Genomic DNA, 15,867 nt, shown 5'->3' with positions numbered 1-15,867 from the left:
TCTTTTTGAACTCAAGGATTTAATCATATTTCATTGGTTTCAATCCGTTAAAATATATCCTATGGTAGGTCAAATGATTCCAACTGTGCTCATTGGGAGCTTTTTAAAATTTGTCCCACAGGTTCTTTTGACATGACTCTAATAGTCTTTGACAAAGCCTCCTTGTTCTCAGATGTGACAAGTTGTTCCAAGCTCATTTTATATACTTCCTATTACAAATCAACAATTTTCTCTAAAAAGCCCTGTGTTGTTTATTGTGAAATGTTGTTTCAAGATCATAATCTAGACTCTAATGATACCCAATACTGCTGAGTTAGTCATTATTTTTGATGACTTTGAGTTTATTCTGATATTTTCAATTTAAATTTAAGACACAAAGTTGTAACCTAATCTCTTCTATATGACATCTGTATCTCTCACCCACCCCATTACAACTCTTAATTATCAAGGACTCAGAGAATGACAGAATTAGATTATTTTATAATTACCCATTAGTTTTATTTCACACTTCAAAGACAGTAGTCTCAGAATTACAATATTTATTCTAAAATAAAGATTATTTAAAAATTTAAAATATTAATAATATTTTAAAAGCATTCGCATATATTCTTCCCATTCTCCACTCTCATTTGCATACTAGCACTGCACTCATTAGCAGGACAAGTAGCTGTTACATATAAATATTTTTTCTTCATTTTAATCCTTATGTAGTCATAGTTTTATATTCAATTATATCTTGAATGCTTATTACCAGTTCTTATGTCAATGTGTTAGGGTCATTTTTGGAGATCATTTTGGTTGTCCAAAGCATGATTTTTTAGTAGTTTCTTCAGAAAAGGCTTGTGAAAATAGTATTACTTAAATCTTACACAGTGGTAGGACTCAAATAATTTAACAACTGGTTCTCTGTTCTAATCACTGTTTTATGTATAAAACACTATATGTCAAAAGGTATTTTATTATTTTATGCATTTAATACTTAAATAAGAACAATAAAAGAGGTACACAAAACTAGATTATAAGAGTTTTAAAATATTAATAAAAAATATTCAATAATACCTGACAAAAAACAATAAAATTGTTATTTAAGACCTTTCCATATTGCTCCTTGATTGGTGTCCTCACTTCCTACTATAGTAACAAGTGCGAGGGAATTAAAATGTAGTATTTCATCAAAGGTATAATGAGTTTTACAAAATGAATAAATATATTCCATCAAATTTTTTCACCACGGATGGAATAAACATTATTAAGGGTGCTTAGAATATGCTGTTGCACAGATGGATGTTAAAAAAGAGTAAGGGATATAAATGTGAGATTTCTACATTTGGCGGCTGCCCAGGTGCCCATCTTAGACAGAACCATGATTACAAGTGCCATTTTAACAACCGGTTCGCCAAACTCAACAAAAAATTAGGTATCGGTTCTGCCGAAGTGGTGCGAACTGGCTGAATCTCACCAGTGATCTTACATTACCTACATTCTTACATTTTGATAACAATTTTTTCACTGTTACTTTAGACTTGAAAGCTACTTTTTCTGAGTATAAAAGTGTGGTTCACAGATTCTCTTCTTCTGGTACATTATCTTATCTGTTCTGGCACATATAGCATTACTGCTGAAAAATATGATGGTAATCTCATGTTTTCATTTGCCCATTTTGAGCTAGATATCATTAAAAAAATTAAAGTCATGTAACTTGTTTGGAGTATGTCTTATTTTTGATCATTCATGGTTGATATTTTCTGGTACATGGTGTATGCTTTCAATTTGTACAGTAGTGTCAAATCTTTTTATATTTCTTTTTATATTATATTTAATTTAGCATATTGTTCTGCTTTAATTTTCTTTCTTCTTTTTTTTCTTTCTCTTTCTCTCTTTTCTTTCTCTTTCTTTCTCTCTCTCTCTCTCTCTCTCTCTCTCTCTCTCTCTCTCCCTCCCTCCCTCCCTCCTTCCTTCCTTCCTCTCTCCCTCTCTTCTTTTGTGAGAGGAGGGGAGATAGTGAAGCAGACTCCCACGTATGCCCCAACCAGGATCCACCTGGCAACCCCATCTGGGGCTAATGCTCAAGTACTGAGTTTTTTTCAGTACCTGAGGCTGATATGCTCCAAATGAGTTATCCTTAGCACCGGGGCCACTCTGCAACCAATTGAGCAACTGGCTCCAGAAGGGAAAGAGGGAGAGAAGAAGAAGGGGGGGGGGCAGACAGTCATTTCTGTATGCCCTTAAGGGGAGTCTAACCTAGGAATTCATACATTGGGTTGATGCTCTGAGCCACTGGCCAGGACCAATTCGCCATTTACTTTCAAGTAATCTCTTTTTAATTTCTTAAAATTTTCTCTTTTTCACTTTCTCTCTTTCTTTTCTTTCTTTCTCTTTCTTTCTTTCTTTCTTTCTTTCTTTCTTTCTTTCTTTCTTTCTTTCTTTTCTTTCTTTCTCTTTCCCTCCCTCCCTCCCTCCCTCTTTTCTTTCTTTCTTTCTTTCTTTCTTTCTTTCTTTCTTTCTTTCTTTCTTTCTTCTTTCTTTCTTTCTTTCTTTCTTTCTTTCTTTCTTTCTTTCTTTTCTTTCTTTCTTTCTCCCTCCCTCCCTCTTTTCTTTTCTTTTCTTTCTTTCTTTCTTTCTTTCTTTCTTTCTTTCTTTCTTTCTTTCTTTTCTTTCTTTATTTTTTGTGAGAAGAGAGGAGATACAGAGATAGACTTCTGCATGTGCTCTGACTGGGATGCACCCAGCAACCCCATCCTGCCCATCTGGGGCTAGTGCTCATAATTAAGCTATTTTTAACACCTGAGGTGGGGGTTCCACAGAGCCATCCTCAGTGCCCCAGGGCCAACACCCTCAAATCAATTGAGCCATGGCTGATGGAGGGGAAGAGAGAGAGAGAAAGAGAGAAAGAGAGAGAGAGAGAGAGAGAGAGAGAGAGAGAGAGAGGAGAGGGGGAGAAGCAGATGGTCACCTCTTCTGTGTGCCCTGACTGGGAATTAAACCCAGGACTTTCACACTCTGGGTTGACATTCTACCACTGATCTAACTGGCCAGGGTTTCTGTTTCTCTTAAGGCATCTGATTATAAAATCAGTTTATGTTTTTTTTACTTCAGTCTTCCTTGCTTTTACTTATAATTCTGCCTGAGTTTTAGCACCTTACATATGAATTTTTCTAATTCTTATTTCTGTTGCTATTCTAAAATGACATAATTTTTAATGTCTTCTGACTTATTTTGCTAGAGTATGTCACAGTTTGAACTGTTTGTAGGCATGCTTTCATGGCATGTATTCACTGTCTATGTGGACAGACTTATTTTTTTTCCTATAACATTTGTAGGAAACTTTGATAAGTTTCTATTGCTCATTTTTATGCAAAATGTTTTCTTGTGTAGTTCAATATCTCTCTTCTAATCTTAGAGATTCTCCTTTTGATGTTTCAATACAGTTCTCAAATATGGCAGCTTCCTCTCTGGGATTTCCTGGCTTTGTTCCCTACTACCTACTGACACCACCCACTTCATCTAGATCTGATTTTTCTTCTATCATTCTTTTCATTGGCCTGTTTAAGTTTGATATTACTTCTGGGCATTTTTCTTCAGCGTGGAGCAAACAGGGTATTCCCCTGTTCCCAAACTGGATGCCATGTGACTAACCTTGGCTTCTTTCCCACAGGCACTGATTTCCTGTATTAATGACTAAATGTTTGTGTTCCCCTCAAACTCATATGTGAAGCTCTAATCCCTAATATAGATATATTGGTATTAGGAGATGGAGACTTTGGAGGGGACTTTAGTTTAAATGAGATCATGAGGATAGAGCCACCATGATGGGATTAGTGTTCTCATAAGAACAGGAAGACACCTTTCTGCTGTGTGAGGACACAGCAAGAAGGCAGCCATCTGTGGGGAACCAGAAACTGAATCTGCTGGCACTCCGATCTTGGACTTCCCAGCCTCCAGATATGTGAGAAATAAATGTTTATTTAAACTATGATATTTTGGTATAGCAGCCCAAACAGTCTAAGGCATCATGCATATCATGGCTATTGGTCTGTCTGTACCTGCTTTTATTTAAGGTTTGAGGATTGCCTAGCTCTGTTGTAAATATTATCTATGAATTTTTGGTTTTGTTATCTTGGTATTCTGTTTATTTTCATGTGGGAATTCATGATAAAAAAAAACAAACTATGTCAATAACTCTGTCCTCCTCCCAGAAGGCTCCTTAATTTTTTTCTTATTGAAGATGTTGCATACTTACCACTTGTATTTGTCCTTCCAAAGAACAAAATTTTGATTTTATTGATATAGTTATTGTTTTTTTCCTCATTTAACTAATATCTGCTCTTCTCTTTATTATTGCTTTCCTTCTGCTGTTTTGCTTTTTTTTTTTTTTAAGTGAGAAGTGAGGAGGCAGAGAGACAGACACCCGCATGTATCCTACCCGGGATCCACCTGACATGCCCACTAGGGGGTGATGCTCTACCCATTTGGGGGCTATTGCTTCATTGCTCGGCAACAGAGCTGTTTTACTACTGGAGGCGGAGGCCATGGAGACATCCTCAGTGCACAGGGCCTACTTGCTCCAACCGAGCCATGGCTGTGAGAGTGGAAAACAGAGATAGAAAGGAGGGAGAAGAGGAGGGGTGAAGAAGCAGATGGTCGCTTCTTCTGTGTGCCCTGACTGGAAATTGAACCTGGGACTTCCACGTGCTGGGCCAACGCTCTACCACTGAGCCAACTGGGTAGGGCTTCCTTCTGCTGTTTTCATGGTTGATATTACTTTAAATACTTGAGTACAATACTTGGAAGATTGTCAGCCTTTCTACCTTTACTAAATATTTATTCAAAGCTATAATTTTCCTTCTAAAAATGCTGTTAGTTAATTCTCACAATTTTAATACATATTACATTCATTATTTTTCAGTTCTAGATAGTTTTTATTTCCACTGTGGTTAATTCTATACTCTTTCAGTTATTTAGATGTGGTTTCATAATTTCCAAATATGTGGGTATTTTTTTGTGGTTATTTGTTTTCTAATTTGATTACATTTTGGTCAAAGTAATTTTTTCTCTATGATATTACTTTGGTTTATATTTAGAATTCCTCTGTGGCATAGTATAGTGGTCATGTTTTGTAAATCATCCATGTTTTCTTAAATCAGAATGTGTAACCTCTGGTGACTGAATTAAGAATTGTATAAATGACCATTTCATAGAACTGGTAAACTGTGGATTTATATCCTATGAATCTTTATTAATTTCCGTGGCTCTTTGATCATGTGTTGAGGTAGCATATATCAATATTTTAAACTTAATCTTAAAAGCAATTCTCATAGGTAGGTATTATTATCTTTTTTACAGATGAGAAATTAGAGGTTCATAGAAGTTAGATTGTCTAAGGTTATCAAGATAATAAATTGCAGAATTATGATTAGAACTCTGAATTTTACAGCTTCAGTGTTCAAATCTTTCTACTACATCATGTTGCCTATGTAAAATGTCACTATATTTAACAATAGGTTTAACAATATTAAGAAAAATATTCCATATTATAGTATAATAAAACATTGTCTGCTTGACTTGAAAGTTTTGTTACATATATATATATATATATATATATATATATATATATGGTCTTATTTATCCTATATCCTGTTGCAAAAGCTACACTAAAATTTTTTTTATTCTACATATGCATAACTAATTCTCAGAATAACAACCCCAAAACACCAAAAAATATCCATGAACATTTTTAACCCATTAAAGCCACTATGGTTATAAATTTTTACATTATACATTTACTGATTCCTTAAAATCAGGGCTTTATTGTAACTTTCAATTAGCCAAAATATTAATTTAATTTATTCAAACACCCGGGAGTAACCACTGACCTATCAGGGAATATTAGATTTATTTGGGGTAGTGCAGTGTTTAGATATAAAGAACAGTGGCTTCGCTTTAAAATAAAGACATTAAATATTATTTGAGGAAAAAACAGCAACAAATATTTTAAGTTTTTGGTTAATATTTGATTTGGAGTTGTTAACAATACATTTCTGTTTCTAACTGGGAAAATTTTTAAGAGGTCTTATTTTCCATTTCTCACTTTGAAGGTATAACAGATTGATAATAATGGGGAAATGTTTATAAAAATATGAACATAAAGTACAAAATCATGATCCAATGAGCAAAGCTTGATGAATGTTATTTTTTCTGGAAAGGTGTAGTGTAATTATTGTAATGAGCCATTTTATTGAATAAGTCTCCTACATAAAATATAGTAATTAAAGGTAAGCAATTACTTAAAATTACATAGGTTGATTGTGGTACCTCATTTGTCTGTATTTAAATTTTTTATGCATCATGAACTGAAAATTACTATCGAGGTACATATGACAGAACATGTGTATGCAAGATCTTTCTATAAAGTAAACTTTTTATTATAAAAGTGACATTATGCTTAGAAAAAAAAACTTACAAATTTCATTGTTGTAGATGGCAGCAAGAGAAAAAGCCGTATTACAATGTGAATACAAGTGAATACGATTATAACACATGTTATAAAGCTCTGAAAGGTGTCTTGAAATGTTAATTTTGTAAAAAATTAAAAAGGGCATTTTAGATGATAGCTCAAGATTTCTGATCTTAAATTATTTCAACATTATAAATACTGCCCCTCTAAAAACACCAAGGGTAAAAGTTGAGATATATAAATATAAATACATATGTGTGTACATACACACACACAAATACACACAGAAACACATTTTCACTCTTTCTTTGAGCTCCAAGGAACACCGCACACATTGATCCTTGCTCTGAATATGACCCATCTTTTCATTTTTCTGTGAATTTCACTAGATCATACATTCACATGACAAGGATGGTCTATTTCTTGCCCATTATCTTTTCCTTCATTGTTTAGCACTATGCATAGTTCGTTTTTGAAATCTATTTCAAGAATGAATAAATTCCTTAATATTAAAATATGACTGTCTTTTCTATTCTACATTTTTTCTTACAAAATGAATAATCAAAATAAATGCAAATCATATAAGAATTACAAAGTAGTACTACTTATTTTAAAATGTATCAATTTACTTGATATATAGAAAAATATTGCACAACTAGAAACTAAATGATTGTCAACTTAATTGGTTTGATTGCTTTGAATTTTATGACAATGCTTTAGTCACTAAAGCAGTAGTCTGTCATTGTAGATTTGGCCAAATCTTTAACATCTTAAATCAGCTAGACTAGAATAATGATAATAATGATGCAAAATATAGGAAATGGCAATATCTTCAATTATTAAAAAAAATTAGATGTATTTAATATACAGTGTTTACTGGTAAGAAACTGTATGGTAGGTAAATTTAAATTATAGAAGTAAAAAATAAAATGACTTTCTGGTTACAGCTCTATGGTTATAGCTTACATAAACAGAAAGACTAAGATTGAGAATCTGTAGTGATTTTTTTTAAATGAAGGAATTTATGATTCTGTGGGAAAATATTAGATGCTCTTAACCATATAACTATTTGCAAATTTAAAATCCATGGCAGCCTAATGCAAAGGAGCAGGTCTCCAATAGTTCACAGTTGTATGTGAACTTCAGGTCCAAACAAGAATAACATCAGTTGCATCAGAAACTGCAACACATTGAGGCTGGGTCATCACTTAATGGAAAATAGAACTTATAAGTAAAACTATATTCAGAAGTAGAAACAAATAGCTCTCTGACACCTGTTGTGAAGATAGTACCCAAAACTCTTGACTTAAAAGCCTTCAATATTATCTATAAAATGTGAAATCCTAGACAGATTAACTCTTGACCCTCAAAGAACACAAACAAATTACATATAACCCCAAACTAAACATGATTACATAATTAAGTATTCCACAAAAAAATAATATCATTGACAGGAAATTTCTACTCCCATGTTAGTTAAAAGCAGCAAAATGTGTCACCAGTGTTCCCAGTACACTGTTTGCATTAAAAGGTCCTCAATAAATGACCGTTGAATGAAAGAATGTATATTCAAGTGCAACTGTATTTTAATTGGAGCTCAAAAACATATTGCAAAGATCAATTAAACTGTAAAAATTGTTTTCACTTATATTATGGTTTTTTGTTTGTTTTCTCTCCATCATTATTAATAAATGGGCAATCAATTAAATACTAAACCATTTTTATGCCACAGAGAGAAGTGTATATACATAGGGTTTTCATATTTGCTCTGATGAACACCACTTCTCCTGTCCCCAAAAGCACACTTTATCGGATCTTTGCAAAACAGGCTCTGGTTAGGTGCAGCATTACATAATCTCCCACTTTTCTCTTAGAGAAATGTCATGAATGGCACTACAGAGATGCTAAGCTATTCTTTTAGAAAATTCTTTCAGAAGAGCAAAAACCCTAAGATGAAAACAGGATGTTCTCTTTTTTTTAAGTGAGTATAAACGTTCTGAAAATTACAGAGCAGGCTGAATAACTTGCTATGTGTGGAGTTACTGGAACAAATCATCAAATACTCTATAATCACATAGAAAATTACAAAGTGCTGAATGGCAATCAACAAGGCTTTGTGAAGAGTAAATCTTTCCAGAACAATTTAATTTACTTTTTGAGAGTCTAAGACACTAGACAGGCAGTGAGGGTAGTAACTAAAGTATTATTAAAAAGCAGATTAAAAAAAATATATTAGCCTCATAGACAATAAGAAAAACAAATCCGGACTTAATATTGCTCAACTAGACTGAAGGCGAATTTAAGTAATTTGTCTTGATTGATTAATATAAGTCTATTTGCTGTTTCTGACTTTATGTTATGATTTGATACAAGTAACCCTTCTTATTCGGTATTATAGGCACATAACATGCTATGCCAGGTGCGATGTTAGGCATTTAACATATATGTATTATTTAATTCTCATGAAAAACCTTAGAAATAAGAATTGTCTCTTTTATAATGAGGATTGGATGCTACATTACTTCATCACTATTCTACTCTGCTTTTCACAATAAGTTACGTCAAGCATATCATATTTCCCCCGTCTTTTCACATGCCTCCCTCTCTGCCTGCAGTGCCTTCCTCCTGAATCACTCAACCTTCTTTCTCTTGTAAGAAGGACTTAGGTCCTGTCTCGTGTTCCTGTTACACTTTTTACTTTCATCCACTGACATGTGTTTCTCCCCATTAGACTAGAAACTTCTCGAAGGCACTGATCCATTCGCACAGCCCAGGAGAGTGGAATGACAGGCACTTCCCTCAATGTTTGTTGAAAGACTGAATGAATGTTGAAGGCCAATGCAAATGAAAAGGGTAAACAAAACATAATAATACTTTTATCATTTTTCTCCTTATTTTTTACAGGCATAAATATTAACTGTGAAGACTTAACCTGGAACTTGCTACATGCTTTTCAGAAAGGAGGCAGGGAAGAGCACTACAGGATATTTGGTCCTGTTCAAAATGTCCGTGGAGACATTTGGTCCACATCAAATGGTCCTTAATATTTGATTCTGTCATAATCTCCAAAATGTCAACACTTAGAAAAATATCACTAGGTTCAAATATAAGGTGTATTTATACTTTTGGTTTACAGGATTAATCCATAAAAATACTATCATGTTTTATTGGTCTAATAATTGTGTTGTGGTTGTATTATCAATAATAACTTTTTTTTGCCTTGTTAGCCTAGCTGATAACAGCACAGGGATTAGGTAGATGGGTCAGGGTTCAAATGTTGCAGAAGAGTGAAGAGATTTATATTAACTGTGTGAATCAAATGTCCCTATGGAGATTTTAGAATGGATCAAATTTCATGGACCTTTTGGCACAGACTAAATGTCTTAATGGATGTTTAAACAGGACCAAATGTCCTCTAATCATGAGAGAGAGAGAGAAAGAGAGAGAGAGAGAGAGAGAGAGAGAGAGAGAGAGAAGACATTGCCTTATTTGAGAAATATTCACTGTTCTTTAACATATGGGTTCCGATACTGTATGGGAGTTGACTTGGACAACCCTCTTTCCTCCATCTGTCTCAGGCTCATATAACTCTGTGAGGTTAAATGTTCTTCAGACCATTGCAGGTTCTGATCCCAGAAATGGCATACCATCCAGGACAGCAGGACAGAAAGATCACATAGCTCAGCTAAAGAACAGCATGAGTGCCCACATCCAACAATGGTAGAAAGCTTGACTTTGATGAGATGATTTGTTGTGAGAACTGAGTGGGGTCCTTTTATTAACTAGAATTATTGGAAAGCTAGTTCATGTCTCAGTTTATAACAAGGACTCTACCCTAGAAACCTAGGGTGTAATCTCAATAATACGGGGAAAAAATGATAGGGGCAACTCAAAGAGTTAAAATGTTAGCTTTAGTAATGGTAGCTTTTAGTTATAATCAAGAGGCTTAATGATTATTGCAAGTAAAAAAGTTTTGTTCCAGGAGCTGGGATACATGAATGGGCCTACGTGACTTCACAAGGGCTGTAAGCAATCCACCCTTTGTGTCCCAGGCCCAGGAGTCCTGCAAGCAACCAAGATGGTATGTAAGGCTTGGTGCTCCAGGGAAGAAACATCTGTTGACAAGGATGCAGGTAAAGAATTACTGGTCAGTAAATGAAGAAATGCTTTTACAGTCTCTGGACTGCAACTTTTATCTAATGAACTTTTCTCTAAATTCCAAAACTCTTCCCTACTCCTCACTTCCCCTAATAAAAAAGGTTGACGTGAGATCAGATGTTAGAACAATTTTTAGGGTACTACATAACCTGCTGTCTTCTCAGATCTCAGGCACCTGAATTAAGCACCCTAAAATATTCAATCCCTTTCTCTACTTATTGGCAGCAAGAATGACAATTTTTCCAGTTTCAAAAATAGGTAGAAAACCATTGACTGATTTCCTTCTGCCTGGAATCTAGAAAAACTCCTCTCAAGATATGCAGGATTATCCTTTAATAAGGAATAAAACAAACCTTTGCTAGATGCTCCAGATGTGGGAAAGTGGGAGGAGAAAGAAATGTGGGACTTAGCTCTTGGGAACACCATTTCTTTGGAGTCTGAAAGGGCAGCTGTCCTTTCCAAGGATAATGAAGGAAAATACCTGTTTCCTGTCTTTCTCCTTTAGGATCTGGGCTGGTCACGACAATGGCTTACAGATTTTACATTTTTGTTTGCTTACTGTTTACAGGGAGAAAGACAGTATTTTAAACTATGTGATAAACGTAATCAAACACAGCTATTTTCAAAAGCATTGCCTCTTCAGAGTGAAGTTGGTGTGAGAATTACCTACAACTGTTCAAAACCATGGTAATTACTCTGAGAAAATCTTGCCTAACACATGCTTTTGTGTTTCCTGCATTGTTTAATCACCCTCCTCCCCTCAGCTTTTATTGTCAGGTTATTTTCCCTCCTTCATTTGTGGTCTTCAGGTTCCTGGGAACTCAGTGTTTTCCCTGGCAAGAGAAAAGTGCTTCTCTCTAAGGTAGTAGAGTTTCCCCTTACTGCATTGGACCATTCACCCAGATCACGAAGGCTAGAGAAAGATAAACGATATTATTCCAACTGTAGTTAAATCTACACATGGGCCAACTAAGGTTACATGGGATGAAGAGCAACCTAACCATCCTTGTTACTTTTCCTTGTATAAGATCAAGTATTGTGCATTTCAGTAAACTGACCTTACAGATTGGGGACTTCCAGATGTCTTCAAAAACAGATAACTGTTAAGTGAAAAGATTTTTAAAAGCCACAAAAATAGAAGGACCTTAAAGAAATCAGAAAAGACAGTCGAAGGTCTCTTGATGTAATCCAACACAGAGATCTCCTGGGGCGCGATTATGCTGACACACAAAAGAGCACATCAAACTCGCCCTAGACTCCACCCCAAACCCTCCACACCTGCCAGGACTTGGTTAATATTTTTTTCTCACTAATTTAAAAAAGTGTGAGGAATACCATATTTCCTTTTAGAGAGAAAATACATTTTCATGGGCTGTTTTTAATTTTGTGTTGCCAGTGGAATAATTTTACTAGTGATTTAAAAAAGCATGTTCTGGATTTGCTAGTTTGGGCATAAATCAGCTCTCTACACTCTTCCTGGAGACAGCTGATCCCACCACAGCTCAGACTGTGGGATTATTGCACACCTCTGGTTTAAAGTCTTTTGACTTTTTTTGTTATTTTGTTATTTTAGAAAATAAACAGTGTGTGTTCCTAGTATGTAAAATGCAATCTCAGACTGATTGGACAGAACCAGACCATAATTATCCTCTTATCTGATTATCAACTGACATAGGAACTTTGAGAACACGCCCTGTATAAAGTACTGAGCGAAATATAACTGTGGAGAATAAAGGTGACATAATAAATAATCATAACAATAAAAGAGTTTAAGACTTTAAGGTGAGTTAAGACAATTGCATCTGTATGTGTGGACACACACACATTTCATAACTTTTCACTCAAAATTTAAAAGCAAAGGATGATCTTAGCTGAGACCAAATCAATGGCCTAGAAGATCAAGCTGAACAAATTTTTCAAAGCACAAAAGAAAAATAGAGAGATGCCAATCATAAAGGAAAAGAAAGAAGAAAAAAGAGTAGACATAAAAATAATAAATGAACAAATAATAAATGAAAAATTCCCTGACAAATATTTTGGTCTAAAAACTAAAAAGATTTCCTAGTTTAGACAGTTAAAATGATAAAAGACACACAAAGTTATATCCCCAGTAAAGATTCTGAACTCTAAGGAGAATACAGAAGGTTTTACAAGCTTTCCAAAAAAGCCCAGAACACCAACCAACCAACCAACCAAAAACAGATTAGAAAAAAAAGTAATTACTTTCAAGTGGAAAAAAAAAGATATTGGCATCAGATTTGTCTTCTATAATCTTGAAATATATAACATAGAGGAAGAATATCCATTGATGACTGAAAGAAAATAAAAATACTTGAACAAGAACATACATAGTGCAAAGAAAACAATGATCATAATTATTGAGTACAAATCACTGAACTACAGCAGAGAACAGAGGAATTGGTAGAGGGGTAATAAAGGGAAGAGTTCAGGTTTGCAGTGGGGATGGTGGAAAAGAAGTAAAGGAGAAAAGCAAAAGTATTCTGAAAGTATAATCCTTATGGGATAGGAGGATATTGGGGGAGAAGTAGAGAATGTTAGAAAATGAAAGAGTTCGTATTTTATTTTCACATGATGAAAGAGAAATGTGCATTTGACAATAAGCAATAAAAAAAGAATGGCTAGCTCTGGCTGGTTAGGTCAGTGGTAGAACACCAGCCTGGTGTGTGGTTATTCTGGCTTTAATTTCTGGTCAGGGTATGCAGGAGAAGCGACCATCCACTTCTCCACTCTTCCCCCTCTGCCTTCTCTCTTCTATCTTTCTCTTTCCCTCCTGCAGCATGGCTTGGTTGGAGCAAGTTGGAGCAAGTTTGGCTCTGGGCATTGAGGATGGCTCCATGGCCTCTCCTCAAATGCTAAAATAGCTCAGTTGCTGAGCAAAGGAGCAATGAACAGCTCCAGATGGGCGGAGCATTGCCCCATAGAGGTCTTGCTGGGTGGATTCCGGTTGGGGCGCATGTGGGAGTCTGTCTCTCTGCCTCCCCACTTCTCACTTAAAAAAAAATAAAAAAGAAAAAGAGCAGTAATAATTTAAAGGAATAAAAAATACATTAAGAAATTGAAGAGAAATACTTGTAAATAAATTAGATGCCTTTGCAAACTCTAATCTTAAATCTTCTTTACAAACTCTGTTATTGATCTTCAATTTTCTAACAGTGGAATATGAGAAAAAAATTCCTTATCCACTTTTTAAATGGCAAAGACTTAGGTCAATCAGAGCATGAGTAAGATAATATGTCTAAAGAAAATTCTTGCCACATACTATGTACTCCATAAATTGTAGTTATTTTGACAGATTTTTAAAGAAGCTTGCTCTGTTCATTCTTCCTCGTGGATAACAACTGAAATAAGCAAAATGCAACACACAGGCAACTGTTAAATGTGAGCTCAATCTTAGAGATCAAAGCCTTCCTTTCCCATGTGAGAAAATGCAGGTTTGAGGAGTGTCTCAACCTATTTGAAGTCACATGTCTGCTCCATAGCATTGCTCAACAGCTCACTTGACATGATTTACAATAAATTCATCAACTTAAAAATGTTAAGTATAATGACTTCTTCTAGAAATAAAATTTTCTTCAATATTTTTTCGGAGACATTACATTTCAGAACCTTACACAGTTTTATATAGTTTTGTTCTCTAACATGTACGCTCAAGAAAAAATTTGGTCATCTGAGAAAGTGGTTCTTACTTTTTGGTCAATGTATTTGTTGTCCTCAATTGCAGACCGTTTGGAGTGATCACATGACGAGGAAGAGGCTGACGGCAGGCTTCTTAGGAGGCAGCAAGTGTCCTGTTGCTGGCGATCAATAAACTGCTTCATAAAACTTTCCCTTTGCAAATGAAGTATACATACATCAAGCGTTATTAATGAAATGGAATAAACAATGGCACTTTGCAATGATGTGATTGCTTAAGCTACAATAAAGCACTGACAAAGGTCACAGAAAACAAGACATGTCATGCCAAGAGTGGTGAGTGTAGATTAATTACCAAAGTGACACATTTAGAAAAAGTTTCCTAAAGCTTAGTCATTCTTGCTTGAAAAAAGTAATTTTCCTGAAATAACTTTTAAGTAATATTATTCAGTAATTTATAATCGTCTTTAATCCTATTGTGGTAATAAGATACTTTTTCCCCTCTAAGACTTGAAAGAATTGATTCATTTCTCTGAACTTCCATTCATCTTAAGAATCTCTGAGGGGTAATTTTGCATTTAAAGACTCAAAATAACTCAAAAGAAACTTACGTCATCTTATCTCTAAAGCATGGTGAGAATTCAAATAATTTCAAATAACCACTAATCTTTTTTTTTTATTTCTTTTTTTTTTAAATAATTTTATTTTTTTAATGGGGTGACATCAATAAATCAGGATACATATATTCAAAGATAACAAGTCCAGGTTATCTTGTCGTGCAATTATGTTGCATACCCACCACCCAAAGTCAGATTGTCCTCTGTCACCTTCTATCTTGTTTTCTTTGTGCCCCTCCCCACCCCCTATCCCTCTCCCATTCCCCCCTCCCCCCCGTAACCACCACACTCTTATCAATGTCTCTTAGTTTCACTATTATGTCCCACCTACGTATGGAATAATACAGTTCCTGTTTTTTTCTGATTTACTTATTTCGCTTCGTATCATGTTATCTTAATCTTAAATCTAGTTTTATAGTTTTTATACTTCATATTTTCAGGTTTAAATTTTTAAAAAAAATCAGAAGTACAAATATATTTTATTTGAATTTTAAATATTACTGTACCGTATCTAGTCTCATACTTTCATAACTGCCCCATAGAATTATTTTTAATACTAATTACATAAAAATGTCATGTTTCATATTATTCTGGTTCTGTTTGTTATTTTTCTGCTTTACCTGGAAGAATTTCCCTTAATTTTTAAAATTAAGTGTTTTAAAGCATCTTCTATTCGACTGCTTACCTGGAGGGCAAAGTGGTAGAAAATCAAATTGGTATGAGTGGATGATGCCATGATTTTCCTTTCAAAAAGTAGAAGACAAATTCTATTGTAATCAGATACGGCGTTCTGAACAAATGCTGTTATGGTGCTTTGAAAACCTGGACAGTGGCGTTTCTCTATTGACTTGAAAACAAAAGGGCTTCAAAGTCTATTTTATCCTTATGTGGCTGAGGGCCCAAGGCTGCTGTCCATCTGCCAACTCTGTTACCTCGAGCACCTTCGCCAGTTATCTGGGAAGCCAAATCCCTGAGGAACAGCTC

The 15,867-nt window shown here is 34.7% G+C and overlaps 1 protein-coding gene across 3 annotated transcripts in view; it reads right to left on the bottom strand.

Moving 5' to 3' along the window:
• NALCN (sodium leak channel, non-selective) overlaps positions 1–15,867 on the bottom strand; it is a 361,051-nt gene that overhangs the window by 82,641 nt on the left and 262,543 nt on the right. For all 3 annotated transcript variants that reach the window (XM_066235655.1, XM_066235656.1, XM_066235654.1), the window contains exon 17: positions 14,320–14,461. In XM_066235655.1, the coding sequence (XP_066091752.1) occupies positions 14,320–14,461 (142 nt within the window). The remainder of the gene's footprint in view (positions 1–14,319; positions 14,462–15,867) is intronic.

This window comes from Saccopteryx bilineata, chromosome 6 (assembly GCF_036850765.1).
Source record: "Saccopteryx bilineata isolate mSacBil1 chromosome 6, mSacBil1_pri_phased_curated, whole genome shotgun sequence".
Lineage (NCBI taxonomy): Eukaryota > Metazoa > Chordata > Mammalia > Chiroptera > Emballonuridae > Saccopteryx > Saccopteryx bilineata.
The sequence above is the reverse complement of the archived record's forward strand: the minus strand, read 5'-3'. Positions and strand labels throughout refer to the sequence as shown.